The 22,318-nt window shown below is 45.5% G+C and overlaps 2 protein-coding genes across 2 annotated transcripts in view; one reads left to right on the top strand and one right to left on the bottom strand.

Moving 5' to 3' along the window:
* RNF212 (ring finger protein 212) overlaps window positions 1-4,117 on the bottom strand; it is a 64,830-nt gene extending 60,713 nt beyond the window's left edge. The window contains exon 1 of the mRNA XM_069958875.1: window positions 3,783-4,117. The gene's annotated coding sequence lies outside the window, so the exon portion shown is untranslated. The remainder of the gene's footprint in view (window positions 1-3,782) is intronic.
* Window positions 3,875-20,313, top strand: LYSMD4 (LysM domain containing 4). The gene is made up of 4 exons (XM_069985196.1): window positions 3,875-4,070; window positions 6,547-6,611; window positions 16,283-16,568; window positions 19,108-20,313. The coding sequence occupies exons 3-4, from the start codon at window positions 16,296-16,298 to the stop codon at window positions 19,678-19,680; spliced, it is 846 nt and encodes a 281-aa protein (XP_069841297.1). The 5' UTR covers window positions 3,875-4,070; window positions 6,547-6,611; window positions 16,283-16,295; the 3' UTR covers window positions 19,681-20,313.
* Window positions 20,314-22,318: the final 2,005 nt, after the last annotated feature.

Below are 22,318 nucleotides of genomic sequence, written 5' to 3'. Positions count from 1 at the left end.
ACCCTATCCACTTGGGAGCCCCACTAATCACATGATCAGGGACAAAGTGAACGGTGCACACCAAATCACATAGACAGACCTCCGTTCACTCTCTATGGGGCCTCCGAACATTTGCAAGCACTAAAATTGGAAATGGGGGGGATTTAGCAAGTTTATAATCAGAATATCTTTGGTGCCCATGACCACCAATCTCAGCTCAGCTTTCATTTTACGGCTGGGTTCACACTATGTATATTTGAGGCTGTATTTGGTCCTCATGTCAGGTCCTTATAGCAACCAAAACCAGGAGTGGATTGAAAACACAGAAAGGTTCTGTTCACACAATGGTGAAATTGAGTGGATGGCCGCCATATAACAATAAATAACTGCCATTATTTCAATACAACAGCCGTTGTTTTAAGATAACAGCAAATATTTGCCATTAAATGACGACTATCCACTCAATTACAACATTATGTGAACATAGCCTTTCTGTGTTTTCAATCCACTCCTGCTGCTATACAGCCTCAACTATACGTAGTGTGAACATAGCCTAACAGAGTGACTTTTTGCAGCTCAGTTGTATTAAAGTGAATGGAGATGAATTGTAATACCACACACAACCTGAGGACAGGGGTGGCGCTGTTTTTGCAAGACAGTATCTGTACTTTTTCTAATCCTGGTTATTAATATAACAACATATTGCAACTCATGGAGGGTTGCAGGATTGACACCTGTGATCTAAAGGGTTAAATGGCTGGTATTCTACCAGAAAAGGGTGCCTGATAAACATGTCTAGGCAGACACTAATAGGTTAAAGGGAAACTCCACATAAGAAAAACTGTTTTTTTTTATTTTCATTAAAAGTACATTAAAGCACAATGAAATGATAAATTACTGCTCGAGCAGATTTTTTTTCTTTACCTCTACCTGGAGTTCCCCTTTAAGGGTATGTGCACGCTACGGAATGGTGACAGAAAACCTGTCGCGCATTCCGCAACTCACACCCGCTCGCTGACTGTGGCGTGTTCGCGCCACAGGTTCATTCTTTGGACGGAGGGCGGGATCTGCTGTGCATAGAATGGAGTCTATGACACGGGCAGAGACGTGCGTCCGCCACAGTCTGCGAGCGGTTGCAGGCTGCGGAATGTGCAACAGGTTTTCCATCGCTATTCCGTAGTGTGCACGTACCCTAAAGTAATATTCTAGCTCCCAATAATTTATCCTCTATCCACAGGATCCCCACTATACTCAACTACCTCCAGCGCCTCCCGGGAGCACAGGTGTTGAACTCACGGCCCCCCAGCTGTTGCAAAACTACAACTCCCATCATGCTTGGTCAGCCAAAGCTTTAGCTATCTAGGCAAGATGGGAATTGTAGTTTGAAGGTACACAGTTTGACCCCCCTGTATATTATGTCACCTTCTACAATTCCACAATAACCTCAGCCCTCGACTCTGTTGCCCCTCTCACGAAAAAGAGAACACGAAGCACGAACAGACAGCCCTGGCACACCGACCTAACCAAACAACTAAGGCGAGTGTCCAGAGCTGCTGAACGGCGCTGGAAGAAGACTGACTCTGAGGAACACTTCCAAACATACAGGAGAGCACTCCTTGAGTTCCCCCCACTGCCCACTGCCACCCCCCACATCTCTCATCTCTGCTGAGGACTTTGCCACATTCTTCAAGCAGAAAATCGACAACATCAGAGTAAGCTTCAACTCACAGTCCCCTCAGCCCCCCCTCATGCCTGTCTACTGCCCGTCCCCACTAACTCACCTCTCCACTATCACAGAAGAACATCTCTCCAAACTACTCTCCACATCGCACCTCACCACCTGCGCACTAGACCCTATTCCATCCCACCTTATCCCCAACCTCTCCTCAGCACTTGTCCCAGCACTTACCCATCTCTTCAATCTATCACTAACTTCTGGCATCTTCCCATCTCCATACAAACATGCAACCATCACACCCATCCTCAAAAAGCCATCCCTTGACCCTACCTCCTTATCCAGCGACCGCCCCATCTCGCTTCTCCCCTTTGCCTCAAAACTCCTGGAACAACATGTCTACCATGAACTTTCCTCCCATTTTTCATCCAACTCGCTTTTTGACTCCCTGCAATCTGGTTTCCGCCCTCACCAAAGTGGCTAATGACCTGCTGACTGCCAAAACCTCACGCCACTACTCTGTGCTCCTTCTCCTTGACCTATCTTCTGCCTTCGACACAGTTGACCATTTTCTCCTCTTACAAATCCTCTCATCCCTTGGTGTCACTAGCCTAGCTCTCTCCTGGATTTCCTCTTACCTCTCTAACCGCACTTTTAGTGTCTCCCACTCCCACACCACCTCCTCTCCTCGTCCCCTTACTGTTGGTGTTCCCCAAGGCTCTGTACTCGGGCCTCTTCTCTTCTCCATCTACACCTCTGGCCTGGGGCATATCATAGAATCCCACGGCTTCAGGTACCATCTTTATGCCGATGACACTCAGATCTACCTCTCTGGTCCGGATGTCACCTCTTTGCTATCCAGGATTCCAGAGTGTCTATCGGCCATATCCTCCTTCTTCTCCTCCCGCTTTCTAAAACTCAACATGGACAAAACAGAACTTATCATCTTTCCCCCATCTCGCTCCACCCCTCCTTCTAACCTGTCAATCACTATCAATGGCTGTACTCTGTCCCCTGTCCCCCAAGTCCGCTGCCTTGGGGTCACCTTTGATCCGGCCCTGTCCTTTAAACCACATATTCAGGCCTTGACCACCTCCTGCCGCCTTCACCTCAAAAACATTTCCAGAATCCGCTCTTTCCTCACCCCTGACTCCAAACTGCTGGTCCATGCTCTCATTATCTCCCGCTTGGACTACTGTAACATCCTCCTCTCTGGCCTTCCAGCTAACTCCCTTGATCCTCTCCAGTCTATCCTTAACTCTGCTGCCCGACTAATCCACCTTTCCCCTCGCTTTGCCTCAGCCTCTCCCCTCTGCCAATCCCTCCACTGGCTCCCCATTGCCCAACGTATTCACTTTAAATTGTTGACCATTACATACAAGGCAATCCACAACCTGTCCCCTCCGTACATCTCTGACCTGATATCCCGCTACCGTCCCTCACGCAACCTTCGATCCTCCAGTGACCTCCGTCTGCTCTCCCCCCTTGTTCGTACCTCGCACAACCACCTCCAAGACTTTGCCCGAGCCTTCCCCATACTCTGGAACTCGCTACCCCGACACATCCGGCTCTCATCCACCATCAAGTCCTTCAAAAGTAACCTGAAAACCCATCTCTTCAAAGTAGGCTACAACCTATAACAATTCTGCATCACACTTGACTGGCTGCACTTTACCTCCTGTTTCTCTCCCTATACCCTATAGATTGTGAGCCCTCGCGGGCAGGGTCCTCTTCCCCCATGTACCAGTCTGTCATGTAATGTTTTCTGATCTTGTATTGTTCCTGCCTGTTGCCTATCTATTGTATAGCGCTCTGGAACTAAGGGCGCTTTATAAATAAATAATAATAATAATAATAATCTGGTGACAAGCTGTTGTGTAACCCCAGCCTCATGTACTTCCCCTTTAAATACACTCTTACTCTCTGTGAGCAGCTAGTTCACGCTAGTAAAGATACTGAATATCTTAAAGTGGACTTTCCACCTACTACTCTCACACATCTAATCATCTTAACCAACCAATATCATGGCTGACGCCTCATAGAGCAAAGGTCAAAGCCCCAGTCACTACGGATCACTATGTCTCCACAGACACGTCAAAACCCCGGCTTCCAGCCTGCCCGGAGTTACCTCACCACTTCCGCTCCTTCCCATTGGCTCTACTTCTTGGTTCTATCTTCCCATTGGTCGGCGAAAGATGTAGGTGATCTGTGATTGGTTAACACCTCACTATCCCTTAAGGTGATTGGTCAAGTATCCCCCCGTTGGCGTCGTCTCTCCATGTACCGCAAGTCCAGGTGGCTGGGAACAGACTGAGCTCTAGAACCGAAAAAGGGGGAGGAGGAAGGACGCGGCTCCCGGAGGCGGAACAGCCGGGGATCCGGGGCCTGACACGGTCTGGACGGAGACATAACGCAGGTAGTTACTGGCACTCAGCTCAGTGTATACATGTTCTTTATGTAATCTGCAAATGGCTGCCGGCTAGTAATGTGTCTGCTAGACAGGACGGGACTATACACAGCCAGAGATTTACAGAAAGTCTCGCAGGGCATTATGGGACTTGTAGTTCTGCATATGGCCAGATATGTAGCCCCTCCCACTCCTATGGTATGATGGGACTTGTAGTTTAACTCTGCTCCAGGCTTATATCTGTTTGTAGTGTTCACCAACCTGTGGCATGCTGGGAGTTGTAGTTCTAGGGAGGTTAAGCTGCCATAGGGGATAGTGGGTGATTGTATAGGGTTAGTGTAATGTAAGGGACCATTATCTGTAGGGTGATGTCTGTATCTGGTTGGCCACAGGACCAAGCAGATGTCCCCATGACAGCTCTTCCTGTCAGGCTGTCAGCTCTGGGTCACATAGAGTGAAGGGGACTGAATAGAGCTGCAGTACCAGGCACAGATGTGTATTGCTTCATTGTGTCCCTGGATAAACACTTGTTCACACAGCTAAACTCTGCACGTGTCCACATTCAGCAAAAAAAAAAAAGGGTCATGTCACAGACCGCCGCCTTTCAGCTTGGATTCTCCTATTTAAATGAATGGAGGCTTCATAGTCGCCGTCAGGTTTCGAGGTAGAATCTTCAGCCTCTTCAGTATAACGTGAGAACAAGGCGGCTCCTACACGTCTAGTTTTTTCTGCCGCTTTGTTAGAGAGGGTGAGAGAGGGGACGTGTGTCGTACTTGTGTTGTAGCTGAGTAATCCCATATAAATAAGTAGTGTGAAATCTGCATGTCTTTGAGTATGTGTGACCCTGCCCCAAGGATATGGTTACATGTAGCCTATACCCGGCACAGTATCATTATGTGTGCAGCCAGTCCATACAGGTGCTGCTGTGGATTTTACCTTCCACATTGATTTCAATAGGGAAATCTGTAAGAAAGCCACAACATAAATTGACATGCGGCAGATATTATAATCCGCACCACCCGTCCGTTTAGTCATGACAATTGGCGCTTTGTATAGATGAGATTTCCCAAATGACATTAACTTTGCTAGTGCTGTAATCTGCTGCGGATTACCACTTCTCACACACTGATTATATCATGTGTATTACCTGAAGTTTTCCATGTCATACTGCACCAAAAATATTACATCTAGTTGACTCCAAACTTTCTGAGCATGTTTGTGGACTATAAAAGTCCTCCTGCATTCTACCAGAGGCTCCCTACAGGGGCAGAACAGCAGATATGATGCCTCCAGAGGTGGCAGGCAGTGCTCATACATGGAGCTCTGGTGTAGTAGTGGTTTATAGATAGACAGACATAGTGGTACCTCGGTTTAAAGTGACTGTACCACCAGGCCCAGGCTGAAGCACTGGAGGCGGGCCGACCCATCCTTAGTGGGGGAAAAACCCCAGCCCCTCCATGATAGGGTTCTATTGATTCTAATGGAGTCAAGTCATGGAGGGGCTGGGGTTTCTTCCTACTGGGGGTGGGTTGGCCTGCCTCCAGTGCTTCTGCCTGAGCCTGGTGGTACAGTCACTTTAAGAGTAACTTGGAGTAAGAGCGTTTTCCAATAAGGGCTCACAGTTTTTAAAAATTGTAATTTGGATTAAGAGCATTGCTTTTGTTTAAGAGCTTCCTGTACTGGGTGGGAGTTTGGGGGTGGGGGGCCTGGCCTACACAGGGTGGTCTACAGCACTGTACTCTGACCCAGGAAGTCTCCCTCACCTTCCAAGTCATGGCAGATCTGTCAGCCATGTGTTTCCCATCCTCTCCATTCCTTCTATAATGTGCCTACACTCAGACTTAGCTATACACACTGCTGCTATAATGTGCCTACACTCAGACTTAGCTATACACACTGCTGCTATAATGTGCCTGCACTCAGACTCAGCTATACACACCGCTGCTATAATGTGCCTGCACTTACACTCAGCCATTCACACTGCTGTATAGGAAAGGTTCTGTCACTGTCCTCCTGCACAGCTCTGTGACTTTCACTTCCTGACTGGTCCAGGCGGAACACACACCCCTTCCCCATTGCAGCCCTGCTTCTCTAGTCCAGCCTGATGTACTACCCTACTGCATTATGGGGATCTGCAGTTCCATCCTGTATCTACAAACTGCTGCTGTGTTTTCAGGTTTATGCAATTACTATACTTCACACGCTGCTTGCTATACTGTACAGTATCTTATAATATCACAAATTCAGCTGTCTTGTTTGTTTCATCTGTTTTACACATTATTCAGAATAGAAAATCATTATTTTTGGGTGTGGAACCAATTGTCTGCATATCAGTGATTTCTTATGGGAAAATTTGCTGTGGGTTTGGATTACAAGTACGTTCCCAGAACAAATTATGCTCTTAATCCAAGGCACCACGTGTGTGTGTGTGTGTATATGTGTATATATATATAAAAATATAAATTTAATTTTTTTTTTCTTGCAGTACTAATGGATATTCTTATCCAGTTTGAAGTCCACCGGTAATGGTTCACAGGAGCACTACTTCCTGTAAGTATACTAACATGTAACATTTAAAAGTTGATCTAAGGTGGAGTTCACACCTGCATTGTCTTTTCCATTGTTTGTCCTCTCCTTTACTGCCAGAGGATCTGTTGTATGCCAGACACACATGACACCTGATGAACCCCACTGACTTTAATGGTATGCGACTATGCTTCAGGTTTGTGGTGTGGTGTCAGGTATTTTACCAGGGAAGTGTGCAGCACGGTATGTATTTAATACGCTTGACAAGACCTGCGTCAGAGGTTTCCGACAAACCCGCCAAAGCAGGTGTTAACCCAGTCTAATACAGGAATTTCTGGTCCTTACAGTCTCCTCTTCCACTATCTTGTCATTCTACATAGGATTTACCCCCCTAAAGTATGAACACCCTGTGTAAGAAGTTGAAAATACACATGTTGACTCTCTTTAAGTCAACATTAACATACACATTTTTTTCTTTTAGGGTATATTCACACGGACGGGCTCGCAGCGAGATTCTCGCTGCGAGCCCGGCAGGTCCTGGCAGTTCCCATACACTACATACTTGCTGCGGTCTAAACCACCGCAGCGAGTATGTAATTATACCGCCCTTAACCCCTTCTTCTCCCCCGCTGTAAGCATACTTTACCTGTCCTCGCTGCACGGGTCCTGCTCTCCCGCCCTGCCAATCAGTGGCTGCGGCTGGGCAACACACTGATTGGCCGGACAGGAGAGCAGGACGCCGGACCCGTGCAGCAAGGACAGGTAAAGTATGTTTACAGCGGGGGAGCCGGGCGGGAGCAGAAGGGGTTAAGGGCGGTATAATTACATACTCGCTGCGGTCGTTTAGACCGCAGCAAGTATGTAGTGTATGGGAACTGCCAGGACCTGCCGGGCTCGCAGCGAGAATCTCGCTGCGAGCCCGCCCGTGTGAATATACCCTTAAGGTTTTGCACCTGCTTTTAACCTTATTTTTACATATGTTTAGGGAAGCCCAGTGCAATACATGAAAAGTAATTGACAAGTAACTTTTTTGTGAAACACATTTTTCAGATCAAGTTTGTATTTCCTTTTGCAATCAATAGGGAGAGTATTGGGGCGCTTTCTCCATGTATGAGGTACCTTACTACTATTCAGACAGCATGTGCACGTGCCTTTGGGGCCCTTTTACATATCCCGAGTGCTGACCAGTGAGATGTCGGCAGATCCTTTACAAGGCTCAATCCATTGCGTGGCCGCTGGAGTGATCGCTGCGTATCATGGTAGTGGTCCCACATTTTCCTTTACACAATAATATGTGCGGGCTACGGCTGGTCATTTTAATTTCTGAACAAAAGATGCGATCAGCCATGCAACCAAACAAGATTTCTCATTTGTCAGCCTTAAATAATACATGCTATGACTATTCTTCAGGAAACCTAAAGAACATTTAATAATATACAGTGGTACCTTGGTTTATAAGCGTTTTGGTTTAAGAGCTCACAGTTTTTTTTAAATTGTGATTTGGTTTAGGAGCATTGTTTTGGTTTAGGAGCTCCCTGTACTGGGTGGGAGCGTGAGTGGAGGAGTGGATTTGGATTACAAGCGCGGCCCCGGCCCGGATTATGCTTGTAATCCGAGGCACCACTGTATATGGATATTTAGTTCTGTAGCCATATAAAAGCAGAAGGCCGCAGCCAAAGTACATGTATACAGGTCACATAACTTCAAGGTGACTTCTAATACTCTTAGGGTCCTATTACATATAACGATAAACGATCGCAAACGAGATTGATTATCGTTAACCTGAAATCGTTCACCATATTACACAGAACGAAAGTCGTTAGTTATGATTGTTACTACGATCGTTATTGCGATCGTTACTGTGATCGTTTACTCCTTCTGCTCCCAGCAAAACAATGAACAATGTGCAATTACACTGAACGATTAGTGAACAAATGCAGAACTTAAGCGAACAAATGTGGAATTACAGCAAACGATTAGCGAACTAGTAACGATCATTTTAGGTTTAGCTCTAAATCAACGACATACGAACAATTTTTCGATCATTGTCTGCAATTACACAGAACATCGTTTAAATTCGAACAATATAACTATTTTCCGCACGATAATCGTCCCGTGTAATAGGGCCCTTAGGGAATGTTCACATCACTGAGCCACAGGTAGTGGTGGTGTCATTGTGGTGAGGGGGGTGTTCGGCTCTGATGCTCCCATGGACTTCAGATGGCAAATGCTGTGTGTAATGTTGCTTTTCTCTGTATACTCCATCTTTAGGCAGTATGGGGTGCTCCTAGGTGATACAGGGCTGGGTTTAATCTCCCTTAATCTGAGACAGAAATGTTCTGATGTTTTCTGCTAATCTCCACTAGACGTGAGCAGTCTTCTCCTTCTATAGCGCTGTCCTATTCTCTATGAGAAATGCAGTCCCTGAAGTCTGTATGATGTGCGTTGGGTAAACCTATGAATTCCCTGCTCTAATTGTGGTTTCCTTTGCTTCTATGGACGTCTGCCAGTTCATATTTGTCTGGGCCTCAGTAACAGAGCGGCCCAGCTCCATGATCACATCTGTACACAAGGCTGTGTCTGTGAGCTCTTGTTGAAAAGCTGTGTACACAGTCACTTCTTGGGAGGAAATGTCAACAGTCCTGAAATTACCATCAGTGCACCCAGGGAAAAAGCCTGCTGCTGTAATAGGTTGTCCTTGTGCCTGGTAAAGTGTAGCTGTACGGCAAAGTGTGTTGGTGCGGAGTATGGCTGCACATTGGACAGACTTCTCTTACACCTGTAGAGTTATCCAGGGACGTAAAGGTTTTTAGTATATATGGCTGTCGGTGTTAAACTAAAAAATAGCTCCTACCTCCCTTCCCGGGCCTCCCGCAGCTCCATGTGTAAGGTTGTCCTGTCCCCGCTTCTTCCTGCTTCCAAGACAAGCCATCTCAGCAGGAGTTTTCTGCTAAACCAGAGTGTGGCCAGTGATTGGCTGAGCAGGCAATTCCTGCTGACATGACTTGTTGCAGGAACCAGTGATGACTGGGAGACCTCTTGACATCAGACCAGGAGCTGAAGAGGACTCAGGCTAGGTATGAGCCAGATATTTATATTCTATCCCTGGACAGTCCCATTGTTCTAAATAATCCCCATTACAAATTTATGAAATGATGGCACTGATTGATCACTGTAGCAAAATTGTCAGTAATAAGTAGGACTTTCTGTGCCTCTGCATAGACATAGAGGTTAAAGGGTTTCTCCTATCATCTTTGTTACGACATATCAGTGGAAGATTGACCTCTCAGACATCTGCCAATCAGAAAACCAAAGGGACAAAGTCTGTAAGGCTTTTCTGTGTCCAGACACTCTTGTAGCCACCTGCAGGGCAGAGAACTGCAACAACTGCATCATTAAATTGAATGTAAAGGAGCATCATTGTGCTTAGGAAAATTAAAGGAGAAGCAGACCTTAAAGGGGTTGTCCAGGCTTAGAAAACATATCCCCTTTCTTCCAGATACTGCTCCCCTCCTGTCCTCACTTTGGGTTTTGAAGTTCAGTTCCATTGAAGTAAGTTGAGGTGAATTATAATTTCACATACGACCCAAGGACAAGGGTGGTGCTGTTTTTGCAAGAAAAGTGTTTTTGTTTTCTTTTTAAACCTGGATAACCCCTTTAACCCCTTAACGACATCGGGCGTACCCATACGCCCCCGTTGCCTGGGCTTTAACGCAAACGGGCGTATGGGTACGCCCGATGTTTCCCCGATCGCTGCGTGTTCACACACAGCGGTCGGGGAAGATGGCCTGCTATAAATCATAGCAGGCCATCATAGCTTCACGGCACGGGGGGTGGTTAACACCCCCGTGCTTACGATCGCCGCTATAGGCTGATCAATTCAGATCAGCCAATAGCGGCGATCGGAACCTTTCCGGGTCATCGGTGACCCGATGACCCGGAAAAAAATGGCGGTCGGTGCTGTCCGAGGACGGCACCGACCGCCATTACTGTAAAAAGTAATGGTGATCGCCGTGCCACCGGCCCGATCGCCGTGAACGGCCGGCCGGCCGTTCACGGCGATCGGGCCGGTGGCACGGCGATCAGAGTCCCACAATATAGTAAATACCTGCCCTGGACCCCTCAGCTAGGTAGCCGAGGGGTCCAGAGCAGGTATTTGTACATTACTCACCTGTCCCGGGCTCCTGATCGGCGTCTTCCGGGTTCGCGGCGTCCTCCATCTTTCCGTTCGGTCTTCGGGTCTTTCCGGCGGTCCCCGTCGTCTTCTTTCGGCTATTTTCGGCTCCAGCCTCGTCATTTTCCGGATTTTGCGCTCTGCTGCCCCCTAGCGGCTGATATGTGTAATACACTTATCAGCAGCTACAGGGATATTCAGAATGTAGAAAAATGGGTTTTTTTTTTTTCCAAATTTTTTTTTTTCTATTTTCCGCACCCTATCGCCGCTGAGTGTTGATCAGCATCGCACGAAAGTGCGCTGCTAATCAGCAACTCCTCCTTTTTGGCGTAGGGTGTTTTTTTTCTATATCCTACTGCCACAGTCTGCTTATAAGTGCCGCACATAAGTGCGCCATTTATCAGCAACTCCTTTGTTGGCGTAGGTTTTTTTTTTATACTTACTGTAAAAAATCACGTAAAAAACACTACATTACACCACACTACATTGAATAAAGTTTGACACTACACCACTACATACCCCATATACCAATCCCCGTATAAAGATGGCCCCCAGGGTGTTTTCGGCGTCAGAGGGATACGTTATTATTACCTCCGACACCGAAACAGCCAGTGAGGATGAATGGGGGGGATCCTTCTTTCCTCCATTCATCCTCATCATCCAGTGACGTGTCTGGGGGTAGCGTAGCGTACGCTGCCCCCCAGACACGTCTTTTCCGCCAGTACCGTCCCAATAAGAGATCACAGTATGGTGTGAAATTCTACAAACTCTGTGAGCGTACCTCAGGGTACACTTACAGATTTCGGGTACGTGCAAACTGCGGAATGGCGAAGGATAACCCTTCGTGCATTCCGCAGCTGGCACCCGCCGGCGGACTAATGCGGGCGCATGTCTCTACCCGTGTCATAGACTCCATTCTATGCACGGGCGGAATCCGTCGTCCATCCAAAGAATGAACACGTTGGACGGAGAGCGGAATCCGCCCGTGCATAGAATGGAGTCTATGACACGGACGGAGACGTGCGCCTGCATCAGTCCGCCGGCGGGTGCCAGCTGTGGAATGCACGAAGGGTTATCTGTCGCGATTCCGCAGTGTGCATGTACCCTTAGAGTGTATGTAGGAAGGGACACCTGAATCCAGCCCCCAGATGCCCCCTCCCCCCCCCCATCCTCGGAGTTAGTGGGAAGATCGTCCGGGAACTGATCTTCCCACTGCTGGATAAAGGTCACCACCTGTACGGGGATAACTTTTAGACCAGCACCCCCTCTTCCGGTCCCTCGCTGCCCTGTAGCTTGCGGCACGATCCGAACATATCAGAAATAGTAATAGCGCCCTAATATTTAGCAGCCATGGAGCGGACCCAGCGCTTCTGGATATGAGGGACCCCGTATCGCACCAGGGCAACATTTTCCAGGTGACGTCCCCCACACTGGAGAACAGGAGACCCCAGAAGAAGTGCAGAGTGTGGGGTAACAGGGGGATCAGGAAGGACACCATTTTCCAGTGTGACACCTGTCCTGATCCCCCCGGCCTCTGCATACTGGATCGCTCCAAGGCATACCACACGTCATCGGGGTTCTACATTATCTAAATTCTGTCCCTTATTCCTATTTCAGGGGTCACGTTGATCCGGGGATTATTCTGATCGCCATTATGGAGTCGGGAAGGAATTTTTCCCCTGTGATGAGGCTACTGTCGTCTGCCTCACGAGGATTTTTTGCCTTCCTCTGGATCAACACAGGTTGAGTTTGATGGACACCTGTCATTTCCAACCTTATAAACTAATAATTAGCCCAATACCCCAAATAAATTAGAATGGTCCCTTTTCCCCAGCTAAGTAGGTATGGCCGCCATTCCCATTAGAGGATGCCATGATGCAATTACAAAGCCTCTGTGCGGCCAGGACAGTAGAAACCCCCCACAAGTGACCCCATTCTGGAAACTACACCCCATAAGGAATCTAAGAAGGGGGGCAGCGGGGATATGGCCCCCTGGTGACGGCCACATTTGGGACGTGAAAGTGAAAAAAATTGTATTTTTTATTTTCTCGGCACATGTTCTACGTAAGTGCCCGTCACCAGGGGGGTCCATATGCTCACTGCACCCCTTGTTAGATTCCTTATGGGGTGTAGTTTCCAGAATGGGGTCACTTGTCGGGGGTTTCTACTGTCCTGGCAGCACAGGAGCTTTGTAATTGCGACATGGCCTCCATCCTCCATTCCAGCCTCTAAATGGCGCTCTGTCCCTTTGGTGACTTGCCCTGTGCCCATATGGCACATTATGCCCACATGTGGGGTATTTTCGTACTCAGGGGACACTACCCTACACGTTTTGTGTTCATTTTCTTTTTTAACCCCTTGTGGAAATGGAAAAAAATCAAGGCTAGACCAACATTTAGTGTAATTTTTGTAAAATTTTTACTCTAAATTATTAATCTTGTCATGTTTTTTCATTTTCACAAGGGGTTAAAAGATAAAAAAAAACATTTAATGTGTAGAGCAATTTCCCCTGAGTACGGAAATACCCCACATGTCGACATAAAGCGCCATGCGGGTGCAGGGTAAGCCTCCGAAGGGAAGAAGCGCCATTTGGTTTTTGAAGGCTGGATTTGGATGGAATGGATTTCGAGGGGCCATGTTGCATTCAAAAGGCCCCTGTGTTGCCAAGACAGTTGAAACCCCCCACAAGTGACCCCATTATGGAAACTGCACCCCTCAAGGAATGTAACAAGGGGTGTAGTGAGCATATGGACCCCACTGGTGACGGACACAAATGTGGAACAATGTGGCGTGAAAATGAAATATTACATTTTTTACACTATAATGTTGGTTTAGCCTTGAATATATCATTTTCACAAGGGGTTAAAAGAGGAGAAAAAAAACAAAATGTGTAGCGCAATTTCCCCCGAGTCCGTAAATACCCCACATGTGGACATAAAGCACCATACGGGTGCAGGGTAAGCCTCCGAAGGGAAGGAGCACCATTTCGTTTTTGAAGGCTGGATTTGGATGGAATGGATTTTGAGGGGCCATGTTGCATTCAAAAGGCCTCTGTGTTGCCAAGACAGTTGAAACCCCCCACAAGTGACCCCATTATGGAAACTACACCCCTCAAGGAATGTAACAAGGGGTGTAGTGAGCATATGGACCCCACTGGTGACGGGCACAAATGTGGAACAATGTGGCGTGAAAATGAAATATTACATTTTTTACACTATAATGTTGGTTTAGCCTTGAATTTATCATTTTCACAAGGGGTTAAAAGAGAAAAAAACACACAATATGTGTAGAGCAATTTCCCCCGAGTCCGTAAATACCCCACATGTGGACATAAAGCGCCATGTGGGCGCAGGGCAAGCCTCCGAAGGGAAGGAGCGCCATTTGGATTTTGGAGGTTGGATTTGGCTAGAATGGATGATGAACGCCATGTCGCATTTACAGAGCCCTCGTGCTGCCAAAACACTGGAAACCCCCCACAAGTGACCCCATTCTGGAAACTGCACCCCTCAAGGAATCTAACAGGGGGGGAAAAGAGGATATGGACCCCTTGATGACGGGCACATTTGTGCCATGAAAGTGAAAAAATGAAATTTTTCCCTTTCACGTCACATTGTTCCACATTTGTGCCCGTCACCAGTGGGGTCCATATGCTCACTGCCCCCCTTGTTAGATTCCTTGAGGGGTGTAGTTTCCAGAATGGAATCACTTGTGGGGGGTTTCCAGTGTCTTGGCAGCACGAGGGCTCTGTAAATGCGACATGGCCCTTGAAATCCTTTTCAGTGAAATTCAGCTTCCAAAAGCCAATTGGCGCTCCTTCCCTTTGGAGGCTCGTCCTGCGCCCCCTTGGCACTTTATCGCCACATGTGGGGTATTTCTGTACTCGGGAGAAACTGCGCTACACATTTTTTGTCTTTTTTTGCCTCTTATCCCTTTAAGAAAATGAAAAATTGAAGGCTAGAACAACGTTTTAGTGTAAAAAATAAATTTTTCTTTTTTCACGCCATATTGTTCGGAAAATCTGTGAAGCACCTGTGGGGTCCAGATGCTCACCGCACCCCTTGTTACATTCCTTGAGGGGTGTAGTTTTCTGAATGGTGTCCCTTTAGGGGTGTTTTTTAGGTTTTGACACCCCAGAGCCTCTGCCAACCTGAAGTGGTACAGTCAAAAATGACCAAATATAACGGAGGCGTTGAAATTCACTAGGCGCTCCCTTATATCTGAGGCTTGTGGTTGCGTCAAATAGCGCAATAGGGCCACATATGGGGTATTTCTATAAACTGCAGAAACGGGGCAATAATTATTGGGGTGCATTTCTCTGGTAATAGGTTTATAATTATGAAAAATATTGGATTACAATAAAATTTCTGCACAGAAAATTAAAATTTTCAAATTCCTTACACACTTAGCTTTTATTTCTGTGACTCCCCTAAAGGGGTAAAACACTTTCTGGATGTGCTTTTGCAGAGTTTGGGGGGTGCAGTTTCTGAAATGGGGTGCTTTGTGGGGCTTTCTAACATACAGGCCCCTCAAATACACTTTAAACCTGAACAGGTCCCTAAAAATATCTGATTTTGAAATTTTACTGAAAATTTGGAAATTTGCTGCTAATGTTTTAAGCTCCCTATTGTGTAAAAAAAATGAAAAATAGTTTAATAAATGCCGCCAACATAAAGTAGACATGTTGCTAATGCTATTTAATATATAATTTATGTGGTATAACCACTTTCTGTATACGCAAAAAAGTTTCAAAGTTGGAAAAATGCATTTTTTCACATTTTTTCACATTATTTGGGTTTTTTTCATAAAGATTTGTTATGAGTATCGACTCCAATTTACCAGAAATGTAAAGTACAATATGTCACGAGAAAACAATCTCAGAATCAGCCGGATAGGTAAAAGCATCCCGAAGGTATTAATGACTAAAGTGACACTGGTCATATTCATAAAATTTGTCTCTGTCATTAAGGCCATTTCAGGCTCTGTCCTTAAGGGGTTAAGTAACACTTCATTCTTAGGTTCCCCATACACTTTAGAAAATGTGAACAGACCCTGAACAAGGTCTGATAGTGTTTGCTTTTTGATGATCATCTAGACATGCAAAAAGTATCTGTCTGTCCACAAGAACCTTCTATTTGTCTAGTGTCCTGTGTACCCAACAAAGCTGCGTCACTAAACGTGTTCTTCCCACTGTGTACACACTCCAACACCCAGTGAAACCTTCTGTATTTATAAGTAATGGCGGCCTCACAGTAGGCTTTGTGTGATCTGGACATACACCTTGGTTGGGTACATGAAGTACTGTTCAGGCAGATCTGAAGTAGATGAGATTTTCATTGCCTTGACCTTCAGTGTTGAGGACGCCCTGCCCATGTAATTTCAGATGTGACTGCCTAAAGCTACATGATACATTGCTCAGATTAAGGTTACTGTATGTATTACTTTACTGCTGTCTTCTGTTACTTTTAGATACCTGACCTCTATTTTAGTAATTTCACACTCCATGTCTGTATTGCTTATCCAGGGCTGTAAGAACCATGCGCCTGAAGAAGGGACCTTCTCACTCCTTTCACCCCCCGACTACGATCCATTCATCGCGAGGAAGCCATGTTTACACATTTACCAATGGGGCAGCAGACCTTGACAGCTCTTCAGACGAAGAACTTGATGTTATGGAGCTGCGAGCGAGAGGAGGGGAGCTTCACAGACAGAGCGCATCAAGAGAAAAAGTTGGTGACGTGGTTCTGTTGGAGCACGCCATTACAGAGAATGACAACCTTAACAAACTGGCACTGCAGTATGGCTGCAAGGTAGTAACTTACACCAGATCATTCCCATCATATCCCTTTACATTTGAATAAGCCCATCACAAAGCATGGTCAGAATTATATTTATTAAAAGGTAAAGGCCCCATTACAGAAAGGGTTTATTGACCGTATTTGGCTGATATCAGTCATTACGGCCAATGAATGCTTCATGTGATAGAAGACGAGGATCAGCCGAAATGCACGAAGCCTGGCAACGATCGTCTGCAGTCTCACCGTGTAATAGGAGCGGCGACATCAGACCGGTGCTGTCTTCTATGGCACACTTGTCAAACTCAGGCCCTCCTGCTTTTACAAAACTACAATTCCCATCATGCCTGGACAGCCAAAGCTAAAGCTTTTAGCTGTCCAGGCATGATGGAAATTGTAGTTTTGCAACAGCTGGAGGGCCTGGGTTTGACATCCCTGTCTATGGACTGCCCGGACGATTTAAGATTGCCTGGGCAGCACCCCGCGGCCCCCCCCTGTACTTAATCGCCGTTAGCGTGTAAGGGCGGGTTCACACTACGGAATTCTCGCGGACAATGTCCGCGGAATTCCGTCAGCTGTCCGCCCGCTTTTCCGCCGGCTCCATAGACACCATTCTATGGGCCGCCGTATTCCGCGATCCACTAAAAGAAGTGACATGACACTGAAAGGCGCCCAGATGTGCGGGCGGACAGCTGACGGAATTCCGCAGACATTGTCTGCGAGAATTCTGTAGTGTGAACCCGCCCCAATAGCGCAGGCAGTGAGCAGGGAATGAGGAGCAAGTAAGTGCTGACCTGACAGGTGGGCGCTCGCTTGCCCCTCTGAATTGCCTCGTGTAATAGGGGCTTTACTCAAAAATGGTACTCCCTTCTGCAATGCCACACCCAGCCTGATTACAGGAGTGGTGCTGCTTCCTGGATAAGTGGTGTACAGGGTCTGAAAAAGCTTTTGGACAACCACTATGGGCTAAAGGCCCTATTACACCAACAGATTATCTGACAGATGTTTTTTTTGAGCCAAAGCCAGGAATGGACTATAAACAGAGAACAGGTAATAAAGAAAAGCCTGAGATTTCTCTTTTTAAGATCCGTTCCTGGTTTTGGAGTAAAAAAAAAAATCTGTCAGATAATCTGTTGGTGTAATAGGGCCCTTAGTCATTGAAAGTTTTCTGTGTAGGAGATCTCTTAAGAACAATAAACACCTTTCTACTGGGTTTATTTATTTTTTTGCTCATTTGGACAAAACTAAATTGGTTAATTAAATTAAAAAAAAAAAAAAAAAACGTAAAATATCCTGCCGTTTTTTGCTGTAAAGCCTGTGCAATATCTGTACACAGCTGGTTATCTGGCTGCTTCTGAGACAGATCTCACAGCATACTGCCCCATCTGTGTCCATTTTCTCTCTGCTTTCCCTTGATCGTCAGTAGGGAGGGGAATTTACTAGAGACTGTAGAGTGAAAAAAGAAAGCAAGGTTTGAGGGAAGGCCGATCATATCAGAGGGCAGATATAGTGGAGAGAACACACAAAGCAGTCACAGAGAGAGGGGAGTGAATTACACAGGCTGTTTATGAATGTAAAGGGGGGGAAAATCTCACACTCGTGTATCATGTCTGTCAGCACAAGGCAGAAGCTATAAGTATATGGCTGCAAGTCCTGGCCTGACTGTTGGTGTAATGACTCTGAGCTGACTGCATCAGTAGTGATGTAGTCCTTAGACCCACACTTAGGACCCTATTACACTGGACGATTATTGTGCGAAAAATCGTTATATCGTTCCAATTTAAACGATAATCGTTCTGTGTAATTGCAGGCAACAATTGAAAAATCGTTCATATGTCGTTGAACGTTGATTTAGATCTGAACCTAAAATTAACGTTAATCGTTCGCTGTAATACCAGGTTCGTTCGCTCGATCAAGTTCCGCATTTTTTCACTAACCGTTAAGTGTAATAGCACATTGCCCATTGTTTTCCTGAGATCAGAAGGAATAAACGATCATTGTAACAATCGCAATAACGATCGTATCTAACGACCATCGTAGTATGTAATATGGTGAACGATTTCAGGTCAACGATAAACAATCTCGTTTGCGATCATCTATCGTTAGTCGTTAATTGTTAAAAATCGCTCCGTGTAATAGGACCTTTAGTCTAGGCTATGCAGTCATAATATAGGTGTAAAAATGTCTGTATTATGCTTGTGTGGATCTGATGTTAGGGTACATTCTCGCTTTCAGGACTGCAGCAGATTTGATGCCGTGTTCCGTTATTTAGTTACATTCATATCTGCAGCAGATCTATACAGATGAATGTATTTTTAAAATGTAGAAGCCGAAATTACTACAGGAATGGACCTGACCACAGGAGAAAAGGCTGAAACTAGGAGCAGGATCCATTTAAAATATTGGGTCTTAAAACAAAGGGAAAAGGTCTGAAAAAGATTCCAGATCTTATATTGATGACCTATCCTATTAATATTCTTACCACACTGCAACTGTATTCATACTGTAATTTACCTTGCAAGCTGCCATGTTAATTTGTCATTTCCTTTTGTAGGTTTCCGACATAAAGAGGATCAACAACTTTTTGACAGAGCAAGACATGTACGCCTTAAAGACTATTAAGATTCCGGTCAAGGCTCATGGCATTTTAACAGAGCGACAAGAGGAGCCAAGTGCACATAGAAGCCGTTCATCAGATTCTATAGATGTTGTCATTGAGTCTGGTGATGAGGCGGCGGTCACCCTAACCGAAAACAGCGATGTAACTCAATACTTCCGGGAAATAGACCAGAAAATTGAGGCCGCAGCTCAGAACCAGGAGCTGTTCAGCGAGTCACTGGACCTTGGTACAAGCAGCCATCAGCTCTCCTCCATCCTCAGGCACAAAGACCCCAATCTAGGAGCAGACTGGGGCATACGATGGTGGAACGCTGTTTTTATTATGCTTTTAGTTGGGATTGTGCTGCCAGTATTTTATATTCTTTACTATGAGACATGGAAAGGCCAAGACAAATTACACTCTGCCAATGTCACATTCCACACTATGCCAAACACAAGCAGAGAGTTAGCAGGTCAGATCCCAAGACCCTTGCTTAACGCTCATAAACTTTTTGATACAGGAGGCTAAGATAAGAATGAAGAAGTTTCCTATAGTCTTAAAAACAGAATAAACTTCTCACTACATCCTGCCTTTATCCTTACCAGTATGTTAACTCCATAGTGTTGCTTGGTGAGGTTCACCATAAACTACCCCAAGAACATTCAGCAACAGGCTTGCCTCCTACATTTTTGTCAGCCTTACCAAATCATCTTCATCCAAGACCATCTACAGGACTGTAAAATGCTCCGAATGGTTATAAAGTGCTGCTAATTCCTCCTTTATCTCCTGATGTTGCAGACTAGAGCTTTTCTCCCCCCTGGTTTGTTCTTATGGTACTGTTTTACATAGGTATATAACTTTGACAAGCAATTTCTTTTTATAACTTTGGTGATTTACACCTTTTGTATTAGAATTATTTCCACAGCTGAATGTATAATCCTGTAAAAGTAATGATGGAACACCTAAATCCAGAGCTGGAGCTGTGGTTACAGAACAGGATGGTGTAGGGTCGTGGACATGGAGGTTTAGTGCCTGCCCCAGATATATAATTCACTAAGGGTCCTATTACATAAAGCAGTTTATTCGTTAGATCGTTAACCAGAAGTCGTTCACCATATTAGGCTACGTTCACACAGAGCAAAACTAGCGGAATGACGTTAGCCTCCCTCTCATAATGGGAGTCTATGGGAGGTGCGCGCTTCTGCTCTCCCTCGCACTGAAGAATGAACATGTTCATTCTTCAGCGCGGAGAGACGCTGTGAGAACAGCAGCGCGCGCCTCCCATAGACTCCCATTATGAGAGGGAGGCTAACATCATTCCGCTAGTTTTGCTGTGTGTGAACGGGGCCTTACCCAGATAGTAGTTGGTTACGATCGTGTTCTCCATCTGATCCCAGCAAATGAAGGAACAATGAATTACACTGAATGATTAGTGAACTAATACAGAATTCCAGCAAAAGATTGACGATGATTTTGGTGTCACCACCAACCAAACGAACGGTTTCTCGTTGGTCGTTTGATCGTTGCCTGCACTTACACAAAATGATTGTTTTAATTCGAACAATAATTGTCCCTTGTAATAGGGCCCTAATATGGTACATGTGGCCACAGTAGTGATCCTAGTTGACATCCTAGCTTATGCCGTCATTGTACAGAGATGCTGGGGCATGTTCCTACTCACTGCTGTGTGGATGTCTCACTGACTTGGCAGGACATCGTGTTAGATGAGTGTATCCTGTTTCATGGTAAAAGGTTAGTAGACGCTCTCTGCTGGATGGCCTGCTAGAATAACATATTTTAAATTATAATACAGATAATTATTAAAGGAACATCAGTATACTATATTGTGCCTAGTGCAGGGCCTGTGGGTGCGATGAATCTCCTCTCTGGTGTTCATTGAACTGCATTGTCAGTGTTTACATGTTTTGCTCATAGGTGGTGAGGTGAGAAATAAGTCAGAAGTTTCCAAATCAATCTTTCTAATTGTTGCAAAACATGTATATGTAAGTTTACAGGAACATTATAGGTCCTACTGACCATCTCTTGGGGGGTCTGTGGCGCTCATGCAACTATAACAGCATTTACAATATTTAACAGCGCTTGTACCTACGTCGTTGTACCATTAGTAGTGGTGATGCAGGGTACTGCAGTGTTGCCCTGTTCACTTGAATGAGACCTTGCACCATGTTATTGAAAGTACATTGATGCAAATAGAAATTATAGTAAACATTAAAGAGACTGTAGAAGTTGTATGAGCCCTATAGTCCCTTCAATGAGCCCAGACGTATATTGGCAACTATATTGCCCTTCCCTTTATTGTGTGCTTGTTGAAAAACCAGCTACTGAGCTCCTAAGGAGAAAAAAAAAATCCAGCGCAGAAGACATCAGCTCTATCATAAACACCTTTTGGAGTAAAGTTTGGAATTTTTTATTACACTAAAGAGGGGAGGGGGGGGGGGGGGGGGTCATCAATGCTTTCACCAGTGTAAAATTGCTATTTTTGCACAGTACCAAAAGATTTTTGTGCAGAACACAAAATATTTTTTGGACAAATAAAAAATTAGCAGTTTCACACCAAAACCATTAATGAATATCGCCCCCCCCCACGGCCTTACTGTTAAGGAGAGACATTGCAGCAAGTGTGTACATCAGTATTGTCCACTATGGGCACAGCCCAAACAGGAGGCCTAGTTTACATTACTGCAAATCAAATATTTTGTTTCTTCTGTGAAGGAAAAAAAAAAAAACTTGTGTACAATTTTGTATTAAGGGGGGGAGTAAAATATATTTCTGTGTAAGATAAAGGTGTGTATTCTTGTTTCATTGTTCTGCACCTGCCCAGAAAAGTATCGGATGATTTTATGGATCCTCATTCAATGTGAATTCAGCTCACAAGTGTCCCTGGCGGAGTTCTCCTTTAACAAATATATTATTCTTGTATGTTATGAAGGATAAGTCTCTGGATGGCACCCAAATCAAACCTGGATCACCACAGCCACCACTACGTTCACATGTCCATATTTTGTGGAAAGATTATGGAAGCATTACCGACATGCCTATAGGTGTTACTGGTCTGTGGTAAAGATGAGCAAATGTAGACTAGGAACAAAATGAATCACTTTGTTCCTATCTGCATTCTGCTCATCAGGCCTCAGGCTTTAAAGTC

This window comes from Dendropsophus ebraccatus, chromosome 1 (assembly GCF_027789765.1).
Source record: "Dendropsophus ebraccatus isolate aDenEbr1 chromosome 1, aDenEbr1.pat, whole genome shotgun sequence".
Lineage (NCBI taxonomy): Eukaryota > Metazoa > Chordata > Amphibia > Anura > Hylidae > Dendropsophus > Dendropsophus ebraccatus.
Note: the sequence above shows the minus strand (reverse complement) of the source record. Positions and strands in the feature narration are given on the sequence as shown.

What these genes read in the sequence shown, in the direction of transcription:
- LYSMD4 (XM_069985196.1), top strand. Translation starts at nt 16,296, where the DNA reads ATGCGCCTGAAGAAGGGACCTTCTCACTCCTTTCACCCCCCGACTACG. An exon ending in CACTGCAGTATGGCTGCAAG is followed by an intron (nt 16,569 to 19,107) that starts GTAGTAACTTAC and finishes TTCCTTTTGTAG; the next exon opens with GTTTCCGACATAAAGAGGAT.